The following is a 13,723-nucleotide window of genomic DNA, read 5'->3' as shown; positions in this document are numbered from 1 at the left end:
CTTCTTCGGAACGATGCTGCTAGACCTGCTGAGTGATTCCAGCATTTCTTGTTTTTGTTTCAGATTTCCAGCATCCGCAGTATTTTGCTTGTATTGCTGGTTGTTCTGCTCTGTTTGAGTGGACATGGTATGAACATTTCTTATACCTCTAATGCTTTATTCTGACACTCTGAATAAATTTTATTCATCAAGTTGGCCATTAACTATTCTACAGCTTCATGTCATAACCTTAAAGTAACGTCATCTCAAAGAGATGCCCTGAATGACCGCGATGTGTTTTATTTTAGGACAAATACGGCCTAGGCACAAGACTGCAGCGGCAGCGATCTGGAGCCCCTATCATTGCCTTTTCTGGGTCGGCGTAAGTATCACTGCACGTGGTGTAGCTGCTGAGAAATGTGGAAGGGGTGGGGGTTGGGGTGGTGGGTAGAGAGAGGCGCGCTCGGCTCCAGATGTTTCAGTAGGCTTCATTCTTGCTGAAGGAGTGGCTGACTCTTCGGGCCAAGAGGCCATTGCACTGGTGGTGAGTTGTTTGATTCTGCAGAGCGAGTTAGATCCCAGGTTCAATTCCAAGCTCTCATTGACTGAATTCTTCGCAGCTGGGAAAGTAACAGGAGGCTGCAGTTGGTCCCTAGGCAAGGAATCTAAGCCAGGAAAGAAGGAGAGGAGCTTAAAAATGTTTCTCTGCTGTACAGTGCATGTGTATGGGCATTATTTGAGGACATCTCCAGTGGATGTGATGTCCCCATGGTCAAATATCTTGCTGATTCTCTTACATAATAAATAGTCACTCGGGGCAAGTACGATGCCAGTGAAAATAATAACCCTAGATCTTTACAGGAGACTTTTCGGCTCATTGTGTCCCTTTGCTGAGCACAGAGCCTTTGTCATCGGAGGGAATTAAATTTGGCTGCCGTAGCTAACTGGATTTCTTGCTCGTGTGTCATCATTCTGTCTTCTAGGCTGAAAGAAGCAGAGGACCACAAAGAGATAAAGATCGAGCCTGCCCAGGCATTGGAGGAAGTGGAGCCACTTCCAGAGGATTATTACACTAGAGCACTCAACCTGCCAGAGGGTAATAGCCAATCCAACGTGTGACAGATGCACTACATACTGAACATGCAATTCAGTTACAATCTGACTGATTGTATAACTAACTTTAATGCAGGAACATTATTATTCCTTCTGATGGAATAATGTGGATTTAACAGAGAGCATCCTTGCAGACATGTTTGTGGTACAAATATCTGGCCAAAATCTAATGATGTTCCCACATAGACATTGAATCCCTCACAGTCCTGCTGCGTAAGTGTATTGCCAGATGTGAAACTGAACCAATCAGTCTAGACAGGCCCTGGTTCAGTCCCCAGCGTGTGTGCTGAGTTGGCTGATCATCCCTCGCATGTGGGCGGAAGCTTTGCAACTCTTGTTATTCTGAGGCTAGTGAAATGAATGGGAAGGGGTGGGGGGGAGAAAAAATTATCAGTCATCCCACAATTGCTGCTAGAGTATTGGACATCAGGGAAGAATAGATTGAGCCGTTTTTGATACCTTTGGTCTTTCAGCCTGCAGACTGGAATGGTTAATTGGGTGGAATATTGTTGGGCTGCGACAGCTATGCAGCCAACTACTAGCAAGATCCGTGCCTTGAGGAAGGAAGTAACTCCTAGTTGTATGTACTGTGTCCCAGGAAAACCCAGAGCCCTTCCTGTTGCTTTAGTCTGCAGTCGCTTTTCTTGTAGGTGAATGCAGCAACCAGTGTATGCACAGCAATGGGCAGTGAGCAAATGACCAGTTAGTTGAGCTTTTTTCAGTGCTGCTGGTTAAGGGAGAGCTCTGCTGTCTGATTAATGCTGTGTGATCTTTAACCTCCATCTGGAAAGTACCAGAATAGTTAGATGGGGTTTATCCTAAGGCCAGCAGCTGACAATGTAGTACTCTCACACTGTACTGCACTGTAGTGTCAACCTTGGATTATGAGCTCAAGTCGGGCTTCAACCCATAATCTAACTCTGCCAGCATGCTGCATGCAGCTATGCTGATGTTTGATGTGAGAAGAAAGCTATATTTTCAAAAAGTAGTTTGCCTGTTTTATCTGGTGTAAGCTGAAGTATTACCCAGCTGGAGCAGGCCGTAGTGTGGGTAAATGTTGTAGCATGAGTGGATCTATAGAGTAAGTTTTTTTTTCCCGGAGTGATGCTCGCTTGAGCTATTCCCACTGAGCACTGCAGGCATGCTGACAGGTATCAGTGATGCTATATTGTGGAAGAGCCATAGGTCAGAGAGCTTCAGGTGACTATTCTGGCCCTTTTTCCTCTTGCCTTTCTTCACCCTTGGGGAGGAGCAGTTCTGTGGGCTCCAGTTGCTTTATCACACCCTCATCAGAGCAGCTGCTACCCAGCATGAGCCTGAACTGGACAGTGAGTGAAGCATGATATTTGGTCACAGGGTATTACCTACTCTTGCCTAGTCTGGATGCACTGCAAGGTCTGATTCTGCTCCCTCCCAATGTGGGCTCACTGCAGGGTCTGATCCTGCCCTCGCCCAGTGTGGGCTCACTGCAGGGTCTGATCCTGCCCTCGCCCAGAGTGGGCACACCATAGGATCTGATCCTGCCCTTTCCCAATGTGTGCATACTTGCACTTTTCCAGCAAGTTTAGTCATTGAGAGCGGAACACTGGTCGATTCCACAGCCGTACTCCAGTGTTACTGAGCCCAGTCCCAGCAACTGTACCAGTATCCCAACGGAGATCAGCTAATTCGGCACACCCTGCCGACTCCTAGGCTCTGTGGCACTGTGCACGAGCTTCTTTACCAGCTGGGCTGACTGGTTTTGTGGATAATATGTGAATTCTTAGTGATAAATTGGTAGGTTAAATTGTAGAGTTGTCTGCAGACAAATTTCAGACCAATGAATGGGTTCAGACCAAGTTCCTATTAAATGATGAGCGAATGAGCGGGGCTGGTTGAATAATCCGTTTCTTTGTTTTAATCCCTGTAGTGACCACCCTTCACCAACGACTGTTGCAGCCTGACTTTCAGCCAATCTGTGCTTCCCAGTTGTTTCCAAAGCACAAGCATCTCCTGATAAAGCGCTCACTGCGCTGTCGGGTAGGTGGGGGGAGGGGAGGGGGACTGTGGAGTGGGTGAGCGTGTTGTTTATTAAGGGGCAGGACCGGTTGGATATGACCATTTTGAGGAACGTAACACAGTAGGAGCAGTATTAGGCCATACGGCCTTTTGAGCTTGTTTAGTGTCCAAAAATCTATCAATCTCAGTCTTGATTATACTCAACAACTGAGCATCCGCAGCCCTATGTGGTAGAGAATTCCGGAGATTCACAACTCGTGGCCAACTCATTATCTGAAGACTCATAGTCTGTTCTAGACTCTCTGGGCAGGGGAAACCATCTCAAACACTCCCAGCACTGGTGTTTAACACTGAAATAAAAACAACAAATGCTGGAAATACTCAGTTCAGGTAGCATTTGTGGAGAGAAAAAACAAGAGTTAACGGTTCAACTCAATGACCTGTCATCAAAACTGGAATGTGTTAAAATATGAACTGCTCTTAAGCAAGTGCAGAGCCAGGGAAAGAGGGGCAGGCAGGAAAAGAACAAAGGGTAAGGGTAATGGAATAGGGGTGGCAGGAGGCTCATGTAGAATATAAAGGCCAATATGAACCAGTTGGGCCAAACACTTAGTTTCTGTGCTATTAATTCTATGTAAAGTTTCTGTGCTATGAATTATGTGTAAAGGAGAAGGTCTGTGGTAGGGTGGAGGGTCGGAGTGATTAAATGTCAAAAGGGATGAAGGTGGAGGGCAAGAGGGGCAAGTTAAAGAAACAAAGATGAGTGCAGAGGAGGTTTAAATGTTGGGAGAAGACAAGAACAACTACACATTGGGCATTCCTAGAACTGAAGTGGTATGAATGATGGAGTGAGGAATTTAAGACAGTAGAATGCTGAAGCTGATAGTCTCCCTGAACAAGGTTGTTGAGCTGCAGTCTATTTTCTGGTACTGGGTTCCATTTGTCCTGACTCTTCGCGTGTAGGACCACTTAAGCTGAGCCTGGGGAAGGAAATGGGGACTTTAATCCAACGATTGAAACTGGGGACTAAGGAGAGGGTATGCCATTTACCAGCGGCACCTTCTCGTTCCCTGTGCACCAACTGTGAGAATTTTGGATACTTATTTTAATGTTGTGTGATGAGAGAGGGGTTATTGGGGGATGAGGGCTGCAAAAGGCCTGCAGCAGTTGCTTGGAAAGATTGAATTTGTGCTCCATCACTACTTGCCAACAGAGTTGACAAAATGGCTAAAACAGAATCTTGTGATTGAGGGCTAAGATGGGTTTGGGAGGGTGGGGAGCTGGTGGAGGTGTGGTAAGAATGGTGGCGTTACAACATTACACGCTGTGGTTAGTCCTGCTTGGGACTCCATGCCATCTGAGTCCTTTCTTGTTCAAGCCATCAAGGGTAGACCCTTACCTGTGGAGTACAGATGGTGACTCAGTTTCTTTCCTCCTAATGCCTAGTGAAAGAGTCACTCGTCCACCATCTATTAGGAACAGGTCAGGAGTGTGATGGAATACTCTCCACTTGCCTGGATGGGTGCAGCTCCAACAACACTCAAGAAGCTCGACACCATCCAGGATAAAGCAGCCTGCTTGATTGGCATCCCATCTACAAACATTCGCTCCCTCCACCACTGACGCACAGTGGCAGCAGTGTGTATCATCTATAAGATGCACTGCAACAACGCACCAAGGCTCCTTTGACAATACCTTCCAAGCCCGTGACCTCTACAACCTAGAAGGACAAGGGCAGCAGTTGCATGGGAACACCACCACCTGCAAGTTCCCCTCCAAGTAACACACCATCCTGACTTGGAACTATATCACTGTTGCTTCACTGTCGCTGGATCAATATCCTGGAATTCCCTTCCTAACAGCACTGTGGGTGTACCGACACCACATGGACAGCAGCGGTTCAAGAAGGCAACTCACCACCACCTTCTCAAGGGCAGTTAGGGATGGGCAATAAATGCTGGCCTGGCCAGTGACACCCACATCCCAGTAATTAATTTAAAAAAAGCCCCCCCCCAACCAGGACAACTGCAGAATCATGAAAGTAGCTGTGGGTTATTGACTGAGCTGAAATTCAGTGCTGCCCCTCTCCTGTTTGTTGGTGTCCAGTATAAGATGATTGGGAAATGTTAGGTGAGCTAATCGCAGAATCCCTAGGACAGGTTGAAGGCTCCTGTCAGAAGGAACTGTGTGTTAGCTGTGTAGATTTTCTTGTGGGGAGTTCCCGACCTCCAGTCGGCAACTGCCAAGTGATGTGACTGAAATTGGGAGGTTGCTGCAAGGAATTGCAGGCCCAAACCTCCATCCATTACTTCTTGTCCATTTCTGAGAGTGATCCTGGAGCAGGACATTGGCTGGTATTATGTCGAATGTAGATCATAGAAACAGACCATTCAGCCCAATAGTCTATGCTGGTATTTCTGTTCCATATGAGCCTCCACCCACTCTTTTACTTCATCTAATTCCATCAGCAGAGCCTCCTATTCCTTTTTCCCCTCACGTACTTATTTAGTTTTTCCACATATTCTCACCACTCTGTGTAAAGAAGTTTCTTTGTAATTCTCTATTGGATTTATTAGTGACTATCTTATATTTATGAAGAAGGGTCACTGACCTGAAACGTTAACTCTGCTTCTCTCTCCACAGATGCTGCCAGACCTGCTGAGTATTTCCAGCGTTTCTTGTTTTTATTTCAGATTTCCAGCATCCACAGTATTTTGCTTTCATTATATTTATGGCCCCTAGTTTTGGATTCCCCCAGAATTGGAAACAACATCTCTGTATCTACCCTGTGAAACTCTTTCATAATTTTAAAGACCTCCATCAGGCACCCAAAAGCTATTTTTCTAGAGAAATGACACCCAACATGTTCAGTCTTTCAGTTTGGAGGAAAGTCAAATACAAAATACAATTTTTAATGAAGTGTTAAATTACTTGAGGTTGAGTTTGAAAACAGCACACATTATTAAAGAGACATATTTGCTAAGTTACGAGTAAGTTTGAGGGTTGCTAAAAGGATCATTCTGATGCTTGCTCCCTGAACTTTGCACAATCTTTAAAGGAAAATAATTGTAGTTCTTAATAAAAGTTGTGGTGCTCAGTGAGTAAAGCTAACTTAATGGCAACAGCTGCTAAATAAACCCCATAGGAATGTGCAAAGTGACTTGCTTGTTTCTGGGAAATTCTTCTTCCGCCTAATTTCTGAAATTTCCAGAAGGCGGATTTTGCAGATGTCCTGAAGGCCGTTAAGCTCACAAAGGGTTAACTCTCTTTGACATAGCAATCCAGTATTTCCTGTTGTAGGAATGCAAGTCCATACGTCTTTGACACAGCTCCTCCTGAGGTGGAGGTGAGGAGATGCTCATCAGTTTCCAAAAACACCTCAACAATCGCGATTTAAAATTAATCACATTATTGCTAATTGTATGCGAGGGATATCCAGCCAGAGATACAAGATAGAAAACAGGGTGACTCTTGGTCTTGGAGACTTTGTTTGCAAAGCATTGGCTTGATTTTTATATTTTTGCCTCCCACACCCCCCTCCCCCCCTTTCACCCTGACACTGCAGAAATGTGAACACAACTTGAGCAAGCCCGAGTTTAACCCGACCTCCATCAAGTTCAAGATCCAGCTGGTTGCTGTGTGAGTATGGCTTTTCAAGCTTTCGATTTCATGCTGTGCTGTTCATTGTGGGGAAGTAGAGGTTTGGTCTTAAAGATTGGAATTAAAAACCCTTGGTTGCATGTGTTATATAAGTTACATAGAAATTTCAGCACAGAAATCATCTGTGCTGTTTATCCTCCACATGAGCAGTAGTCTTAATCCCGTGTGCCTGTAATGTTCCAACATTCCTTCCCTCCCTGCTCCGTTCTTTCGGTCCCCCATCTAACCTATTGTTAAATGTTGACATAGTTTCTGATTCAATCACTGGTGCATTCTGCAGCCTCCCAACCGAATGTAAAAAGTTTTTCCTGCTCTCTGTCCTAAGTCTTTCTTTCAATCTTACATCTATGTGCTAGAACCCCTTCATTCACTGGAAACAAGAGTTTCTATCTCTTCTGTCCGATACTTTACATAATTTAAAAAAGCTCCCGGGGGAGGTGGTGGCATAGCGGTAATGTCGCCAAACAATAATCCAGAGTCCCAGGCTATTTCCTTGGGGTCACGGGGTCAAATCCCACCACGGCAGCTGATAATTCAATTAGTTAATAGAAATCTGGATTTGAAAGCATGTCTTAGTTTCCTGGCACCAGTAACTAACATCGACTCTCGTAAAAACCCACCTGGTTCGCTAATTTCCTTTAGGGAAGGAAATCTGTTGTCCTTGCCTGGTCTGGCCTACATGTGACTCCAGACCCACAGCAATATGCCCTCTGAAATGGCCTAGCAAGCCACTCAGTTGATAAGGGTGATTATGGATGGGCATTTAATGTTCCTCGAAAATTTTTATGAAAAGAAAAATGGCCATATCTATTTAGTGAGTTGTTGCACCCAACAGAAATATTCCAGAGATCTTTACGTGCAACTACCTCCTTGTAAAATGCAACCAGCATATAAATATTTAACCACCATAGTAAACACATTGTCCATAGGACATTGAGATAAATGGTTTAATGGTTTGTTTTGGCTGTTGTTGGTTGTAGTTTTTGCCATGTTCTGAATATTCTCTAGTTCAGTGCTGAGTTTAAAAAAACAACTTGCATTTCTATAGCACCTCTCAATCTTAGGATGTATCAAAGAGCTTTACAGCCAATGAAGTACTTTTGAAGTGTTGTAACGTAGGGTAGGTGAGAACAAGCATAGATTGAGGGAATAGTTTGAATTTAGAGTTCCTATCTCTTCTGTCCTATACTTTACATAATTTTAAAAAGTTCCCGGGGGAGGTGGTGGCATAGTGGTAATGTCGCCAAACAATAATCCAGAGTCCCAGGCTATTTCCCTGGGGTCACGGGGTCAAATCCCACCACGGCAGCTTAGTTTCCTGGCACCAGTAACTAACATCGACTGTCGTAAAAACCCACCTGGTTCACTAATTTCCTTTAGGGAAGGAAATCTGCTGTCCTTGCCTGGTCTGGCCTACATGTTACTCCAGACCCACAGCAATATGCCATCTGAAATGGCCTAGCAAGCCACTCAGTTGATAAGGGCGATTATGGATTGATATCTAATGTTCCTAGAACATTTTTATGAAAAGAAAACTGTGTAGAGTTTTCTACTTAAATGGTAACACTGTATTAAGGGCCCAAATTGGAATCATAGTTCTATTAGGGAGAGCGCTATTAGGAAGGAATTGTAAATGCACTGAGTCACCTCTCATTGCATAATTTAACTTTGATTGTTTCATTGCCACCCCTCACACATTTGAAAAGAATGTAATTTTTTTTTGGTCACAGGCTGCCTGAAAATATCTTGCTGTATTTAGCATAATCAATATCATGGCAATGTGCACCTTATTTTTATCATGGGTTTGGCATCCGGAAGGAGCACTCTGCAGGGCCTCAGGGAGAGTTCCCCAAGGTGGGGCAAAGTAGCTAAAAGTGTGGCCAGTGATGGCAGAGCAAGGAACGAGGTGTGAGCTGGTGCTGGGAGGAGCAGAAGAGGTTTGTGGGGGATATATGTGTGAGGCCATGGAGGAATTTGAAAGTGGGAATCTCAAGGGCCAGGTGATGGGAGCAAAGGGACTCTACGGTAAGAGCTTCATGATAGGTGGGTGGGGACTCTGGGTGAGAGCAGTGAATGTTCTATTCTGGGTCAGTAGTTTTTAGCTCTGGTTAACTATGCCAGTTTTTAAAATAGGCCATTGAGCTTTTCAAAGTAACAAGAAAAACCTGAGAGGGGGAGGGGAGCAGATTGATGCCACCCTATATGAGAAAAAGACTTACAAACCTGATCAAAAAATATATTTTAGTAAAGCAGTGTTGAAAATAATTATTAAAATTTGACATTTGTGTAAACACAGTCTGGGGCTGAGACGCATTGTTGGGCCAGAGCTGTATATAGTGCAGTGAGATACATTGTGGATACGGTGTAACACCTTCCCCTCTTGGTGTGAAACAAAACAAAGGCAACAAGGAATGTTTTTCTCTGAAACACTCAAAGCTAATGGGCATACTTGAGATTTCAGTGGTATTGTAGCTTTAGGGTAGCTTGTCCACACTCCCAGGGCAGAGAAGCTTCTTATGATGGAGGTTTACTCGATGCCACCTTCAGTTGACAAAACAATGAAGTGGTTTTCTTGCAAGTGCTGAATGAGCGGGGGTGGTTGGGTCAGTGATTGTGTGACTCCCATCACATAAAATTTGCAAATGTACTGTTTGTAAGAGAGACTGCCAATCTGGTGTCTGAACCAAGCCCAGGATCTGCTACAGCATAGATCAGCAAGGCCAAGTGTTTAAATCTTTGGAGACTTGAAAAACACATCTGAAAGTTGCTGCAGATGGCAATTGCTTCTTAAAGATCCATTTAAAAAAAATTGATGGCTCGCTCGTAGCTCTGTCGGGTTTGATTAAAAACTAATTTGGTATGCTATAAACCGCAAGCCTGCAGGAAACCTGTTGGTCTCTCTTTCACACTTTCTTCCTGTCATTTGGACAGCCCAGGGCCATCTGGATAGTGTAAGGAAGTGTGGGACCTCAGCACTTGGAAAGGCTTTTTGCACCTTTTTTTTTAAAAGAACATAACATTTTTTTACACCATAGCAGCAGCTCTGTGATATCCCATTTGTACAGTTACAATTTCTCAAGACATTTAAGACAGTTCATAAAGTGCCCAGGAGATTGCATTAGGAGTGGGAGAACCATCTGACCACTTCGTAAAACTAGGTTCCCCGCTGTACCCAAAGTTAGGCTCTTTGCAGTGCAAGACTCAAGTTGAACAGGTCTGTGTGCTACAGGGAATCTCATTCTACTCTGAGCTGGAGATCAGGATCCAGCTCTGCGATTATAACCCTTAGTTTTGCATCGCATGCTATTCTAGTGCACTGGAAGTTCACCAGAAATTAGTGACTTCAGCTCTTAGTCTCCATGCTGTTCAGTTCCTCCAGATCATTTGACTGCTTTTGCTGTTTTACGGAGCTTGAATCCATTCAAAAGCCAAAAATGTTGCAGGCTTCCATTGAGCCCTGGGTTTAGTGACCTGGAGTCAGTCAGGGCAGCATGTGCTAGTGTTAAATCTGTTTGCCTGCAGTTTTTATTACCATGAGTGCTTACAATCACATCAAACTTCTCGGCACAGCAGTGGCGTTTCCAGACAATTCAGAAATGTAGCTGGATTTTGATTTCGGTATCTTAGGTTGTTACTTGTCTCTTGTTCCCTTTCAGTCCCACTGAACGTGTCGATACTGTATTGTAGCAGCAATTTTGAATTCCACTGCTGCTAAAGGGCATAACTCCAGAATAAGCATCTTTGCAGGACCAGGAGGCCTCAGCCTAGTGTTCTAGTGGGTGTACGGTGCTGTCAGTTCCCAGTGTTGCACCATTAACTGAGATCCCAATATCTTGTGGATCTGTGATGGGTTCATTAACCCTGAGTACATGACATTGGATAGACCACTGTTGGAGTACTTGTGGACAGTGTGTACAGTTTTGAACATCCCATTACAGAAAGGATATGGGAGCAGGGACATTGTAACTTCAGTGATGCCAGGAAGGAGAGCATAGGAGAGACTGACCTGTAAAAACTGGGTCTGTAAAGAGGGTTAATGGAGGAATTCTAGTCATAGTCTTGAAAGGGTAAACAGTGAAAGATTATTTCTCTTGGTTAGTGATTTAGTAACAGGATGGGTGAATTTAGGATTCATGTGTAAGCTTAGTAAACAGCTTTGTATTTATATTCATCTTCTCAAGGTGTCCCAAAGGGCGTCACAATCATTGGCAGCCACCATTGGCCCACATTACTATTTGTGTGGAACAAGGTCCCACAAATAGCAATCAGATAACTGCCCAGTTAATCTCTTCAGTTCTGTTGGGAGGAATATTGGCTCAGACATCAAGAGAACTGACTGTTCATACAGTGTCCATGGGATTTTTTACCCTAGAGGGTAGATGGGAGCCTTGGCTTAAGAACATAAGAAATAGGCCATATGGTTGGCTACTGGTCCTGTCTAACCTGCTCCACCATTCAGTACGATCATGGTTGATCTGCCTCAACTCCACTTTGCCGTCCCTTCCCCATATCCCTTGATTCCCTGAGAGACCAAAAGTATGTGTCTCAGCCTTAAATATATTCAATGATGGAGCATCCATAACCCTCTGGGGTAGAGAATTCCAAAGATTCACAACCCTTTGAGGAGATTTCTCATTTCGGTCCTAAATGATTGGCTCCTTATCCTGAGACTCTGCCCTGTGTTCTAGATTCCCCAGTCAGGGGAAACAACTTCTGTGTCTACCCTGTTAAGTCCCTTCAGAATCTTGTATGTTACAATGAAATCGCCTCTCATTCTTCTAAACTCCAGAGAGTTTAGACCCAGTTTACTCAACCTCTCGTCATAGGGCAACCCCTTCATCCCAGGGACCAATTGATTCAACTTTCGCTCTACCGCCTCCAATGCAAGTATATCCTTCCTTAAATATGGAGAGCAAAACTGCACATAGTACTGTGATCTCACCAAAGGACTGTACAATTGTAGCAAGACCTTTTTATTCTTTTGTTCCAATCCTCTTGCAATTTGCCTTTGTAATTGTTTTCTGTACCTGCATACTTTTTGTTCCTTGTACAAGTACACCCAAGTCTCTCTGAACATAACATTTACAAGTTTCACACCTTTAAAAATATTTTGCTTTACTATTCTTACAACCAAAGTGAATAAGTTCACACTTCTCCATGTTAAACTCCAACTGCCACCTTGTTACCCACTCATTTAACCAGTCTATATCTCTTTGCAGCCTCTTTGTGTCCTCACAGTTTGCATTCCCACCTAGCTTTGTATCATAAAACATAGAAACATTACTCCCTGTCTCTTCGTCTAAATCATTAATATGGATTGTAAATTGCTGAGGCCCCAGCACTGATCCTTGAGGAATGCCACTAGTTACAGCCTGCCAACTTGAAAATGCCCCATTTATCCCTATTCTCTGCGTCTTGTCCATTAAACAATCTTCTATCCATGCTAATATATTACCTCCAACTCCAAGAGCCTTTACCTTGCTATTAACCTTTTAACCTATTAACCTTATTGAATGCCTCTGGAAATCCAAGCATACTACATCTCCTGGTTCCCCTTCACCCTACTAGTTACATCCTCAAAAAACTAATAAATTTGTCAAACATTATTTCCCTTTCGTAAAACTTTGTCTGATCATATTATGATTTTCCAAGTGCATTAAGAGGTCCTTAATCTCATCTGAAAGATGGCACTTCTGACAGTGCAGCTGTCCCTCAGCTTCGATTATCTGCTCAAGTCTCTGGTGGGGCTTAAACCCAAGACATCCTCAGGCAGAAGGGCTACCCACTGAGTGAAGTCTAGCACTTAACGGGGGAGATCCATGGAAATGTTTTGCTACCAAGTATTATTCGAATATGGAATGCATTACTGCAAGTGGCTACTGAAACAGTCATAGAAAAGAGAATTCGACATTTGGAGCAGGAAAAATTGAGCAAAGGTGTGACTATTTCAGTGTACAGCTAGTGTTGGCATCAGCACGATGAGGCTCCCTCTCTCCTGAAATTTGAGTGCAGCCAGTGGCGTCTGTCATTGGCTGCACTCCTTAGGGTGAAAATGCCATAAAATAACCCTTCTGTCCATGTCTGTCGCCCTGCATGCTAAGGACCTGTCACATCCAATGTAATGATGTCTGTGCTGTGTATAGTACTGGTCAACATTGGGTCTAACTGTTGAGTTGCTCCCATCTTTCCCTTCCCTCTGCTGTGAGATCACTGGCTAGTGAGATAACCACATCCATCAAACCAGCTCGAAGGCTACCCATCTCATTGACTGAGTCTTTTAAACTGCATGCAACTAATATAGGTAGGTTGACATAAAATAAATGAGCCTGTTGAAATATAGTACAGAGGTTAATATAAAAAGAGAAAATAAAGGAATGTCTGAACTGCACGCCAGAAAAAAGACTGGTAATGAAGTTATTTCATCAGAACCAGAGTCTGCATTCAGCGGTTTAATTTTTTTTGTTGGCTCATGGCTTTAATTCGCCAGGGGATTCATCTTGGAACAGTCAGCGTGATTTGGGGCACTGGTGTTAGTGTAACAATGGTGGAGATCCTATTCAACTAGTCACTGTGTAATTCATACAAATATGGATAGACTTCATAGAATCTTACGTCACAGAAGGAGGCCATTCATCCCCTCCTGCCTGTGCCAGCTCTTTAAAAGAGCTATCCAATTAGTACTACTCCACCCTTTCTCCATAACCCTGCCAATGTTTAGTTTTCAAATATTTATCCAATTCTCTTTTGAAATTTACCAATGAATCTGCTTCCACTGTTTTTTGGCAGTACATTCCACTTGCCTAGCGTGTAATCTTAAAGGAGAGACAAAGGAACACTTGCTTGCTTAAACGTTTCCTTTTTGTTAATATCAGTGTCTTTTAACATCAAATTTTTTTGGTAACGATAACTATTTATAAATCCATCAGCAGCAGTCTCCAACTGGCATTGTTCAGTTTGGTGACTTGTGTTACTA

The 13,723-nt window shown here is 43.7% G+C and overlaps 1 protein-coding gene across 2 annotated transcripts in view; it reads left to right on the top strand.

Annotated features, from left to right (window-relative positions):
• Positions 1 to 13,723, top strand: part of dctn4 (dynactin 4) — a 52,322-nt gene that overhangs the window by 20,363 nt on the left and 18,236 nt on the right. For both annotated transcript variants that reach the window (XM_068044063.1, XM_068044064.1), the window contains exons 6-9: positions 288 to 361; positions 963 to 1,075; positions 3,002 to 3,111; positions 6,656 to 6,729. In XM_068044063.1, coding sequence (XP_067900164.1) covers positions 288 to 361; positions 963 to 1,075; positions 3,002 to 3,111; positions 6,656 to 6,729 — 371 coding nt within the window. The remainder of the gene's footprint in view (positions 1 to 287; positions 362 to 962; positions 1,076 to 3,001; positions 3,112 to 6,655; positions 6,730 to 13,723) is intronic.

This window comes from Heterodontus francisci, chromosome 12 (assembly GCF_036365525.1).
Source record: "Heterodontus francisci isolate sHetFra1 chromosome 12, sHetFra1.hap1, whole genome shotgun sequence".
Lineage (NCBI taxonomy): Eukaryota > Metazoa > Chordata > Chondrichthyes > Heterodontiformes > Heterodontidae > Heterodontus > Heterodontus francisci.
This window is presented reverse-complemented; position numbering and strand designations above follow the sequence as displayed.